We start from the raw sequence: 1,227 nt of genomic DNA, 5'->3' as shown, positions 1-1,227 counted from the left end.
CTCTTCTCCCATTGCTGCTTGCTTGCTTGTCCTAAATCTGTTTCATATCTCAAAAGAGACTGACTCAAGATACTACACTAATCCTGCCTAATTAACATAACAAAGACAACCCATTCCCAAATGGGATTATAACCACAGACACAGAGGTTAGGATTTACAACACATTTTGGGGGGGACATAATTCAATCCGTAACAGGCCATAAATTTGGTACCACACTGCATTTTCTAACAGTAAATACCTTACATATCTACAGGCGTATGGTTCACCAACTCACCTATTTTTTACCACTTCCAGGATCATGGTCGAAACACAAGATTTATGAGAGACTAGATTCTGAAGAAATTTTGAGCCTTGGAGGAGCTGAAGATCCTTAAAGCTCTTCACAACTGAAGTCTTTAAAAGGTCAAACACCTAAGATAATTAAAGTAATAGCAAAATGAAGTAAAAATGATAGCTCATGCTATTGTATTTTAACCCTGTAACTGTTCCACTTGCTGCCACTCACTCCTATTCCTGTAACAACTGTTTCACTAGATGAGTGTTTCTAAAATTATGACTTTCAATGGAAACTTAAAAGCTGTGTTGAAAACAGGCCCTCTTTAAAAGAGAAAAGGGCTAGAATATCATCCACAACAAGGAAACACATATTAGAAAAAAGGGCAAAGGTTTTTATGTATTTTCAACCTTGCCACTAATGCATTCTCATTAATTAATTTCAACTTGATCAGGGACATATTTTTTGGACAGCTATAACATAATGTAACTGTTACAGTTTTATCCAGCTAAACTTTGTTATTTGTTGATGAATATCCAGCTAAACTTTCCTTTCTTGCTACTTTGGCTGTGTGATGTGTTTCCGCACTTATTCCCACCGTATCGCCTGCTTACCACAGAGCAGGAAATGGAGGGATAAGCCATGTACCTCAAGAAGTCTTCCAGCAGCCCCCAGGAAAAAGTGCAGGGCTACATGGTTTACAGAACTTACTGCTGGCAGGACAGGGTGGAATTGTTTAGGAAGGGATAATAACAAAAACAGGCTCTTGTACTCCTTTTTACCAACTATAGATGGAACCAAAGGGCCTTAATAAATACCTGTTCCTCAAATCTTTGTATTCTTGTTACAGACAGCAGGAGAGCAATGGTGAAGGGACATAAGTTCTTACTGGAATCTCCTTGCTGTCCTGTCTATCGTAGATAAAACAGAAAACAGTCATTACTTACATCTT

At 38.1% G+C, this 1,227-nt stretch overlaps 1 protein-coding gene across 1 annotated transcript in view; it reads right to left on the bottom strand.

The window, feature by feature from the left end:
- FANCI (FA complementation group I) overlaps nt 1-1,227 on the bottom strand; it is an 80,223-nt gene that overhangs the window by 42,787 nt on the left and 36,209 nt on the right. Inside the window, 2 exon segments of the mRNA XM_004370622.2 lie at nt 97-412; nt 1,094-1,186. Coding sequence (XP_004370679.1) covers nt 97-412; nt 1,094-1,186 — 409 coding nt within the window.

Source organism: Trichechus manatus, unplaced genomic scaffold (assembly GCF_000243295.1).
Source record: "Trichechus manatus latirostris isolate Lorelei unplaced genomic scaffold, TriManLat1.0 scaffold00009, whole genome shotgun sequence".
Classification (NCBI taxonomy): Eukaryota; Metazoa; Chordata; class Mammalia; order Sirenia; family Trichechidae; genus Trichechus; species Trichechus manatus.
The sequence above is the reverse complement of the archived record's forward strand: the minus strand, read 5'-3'. Positions and strand labels throughout refer to the sequence as shown.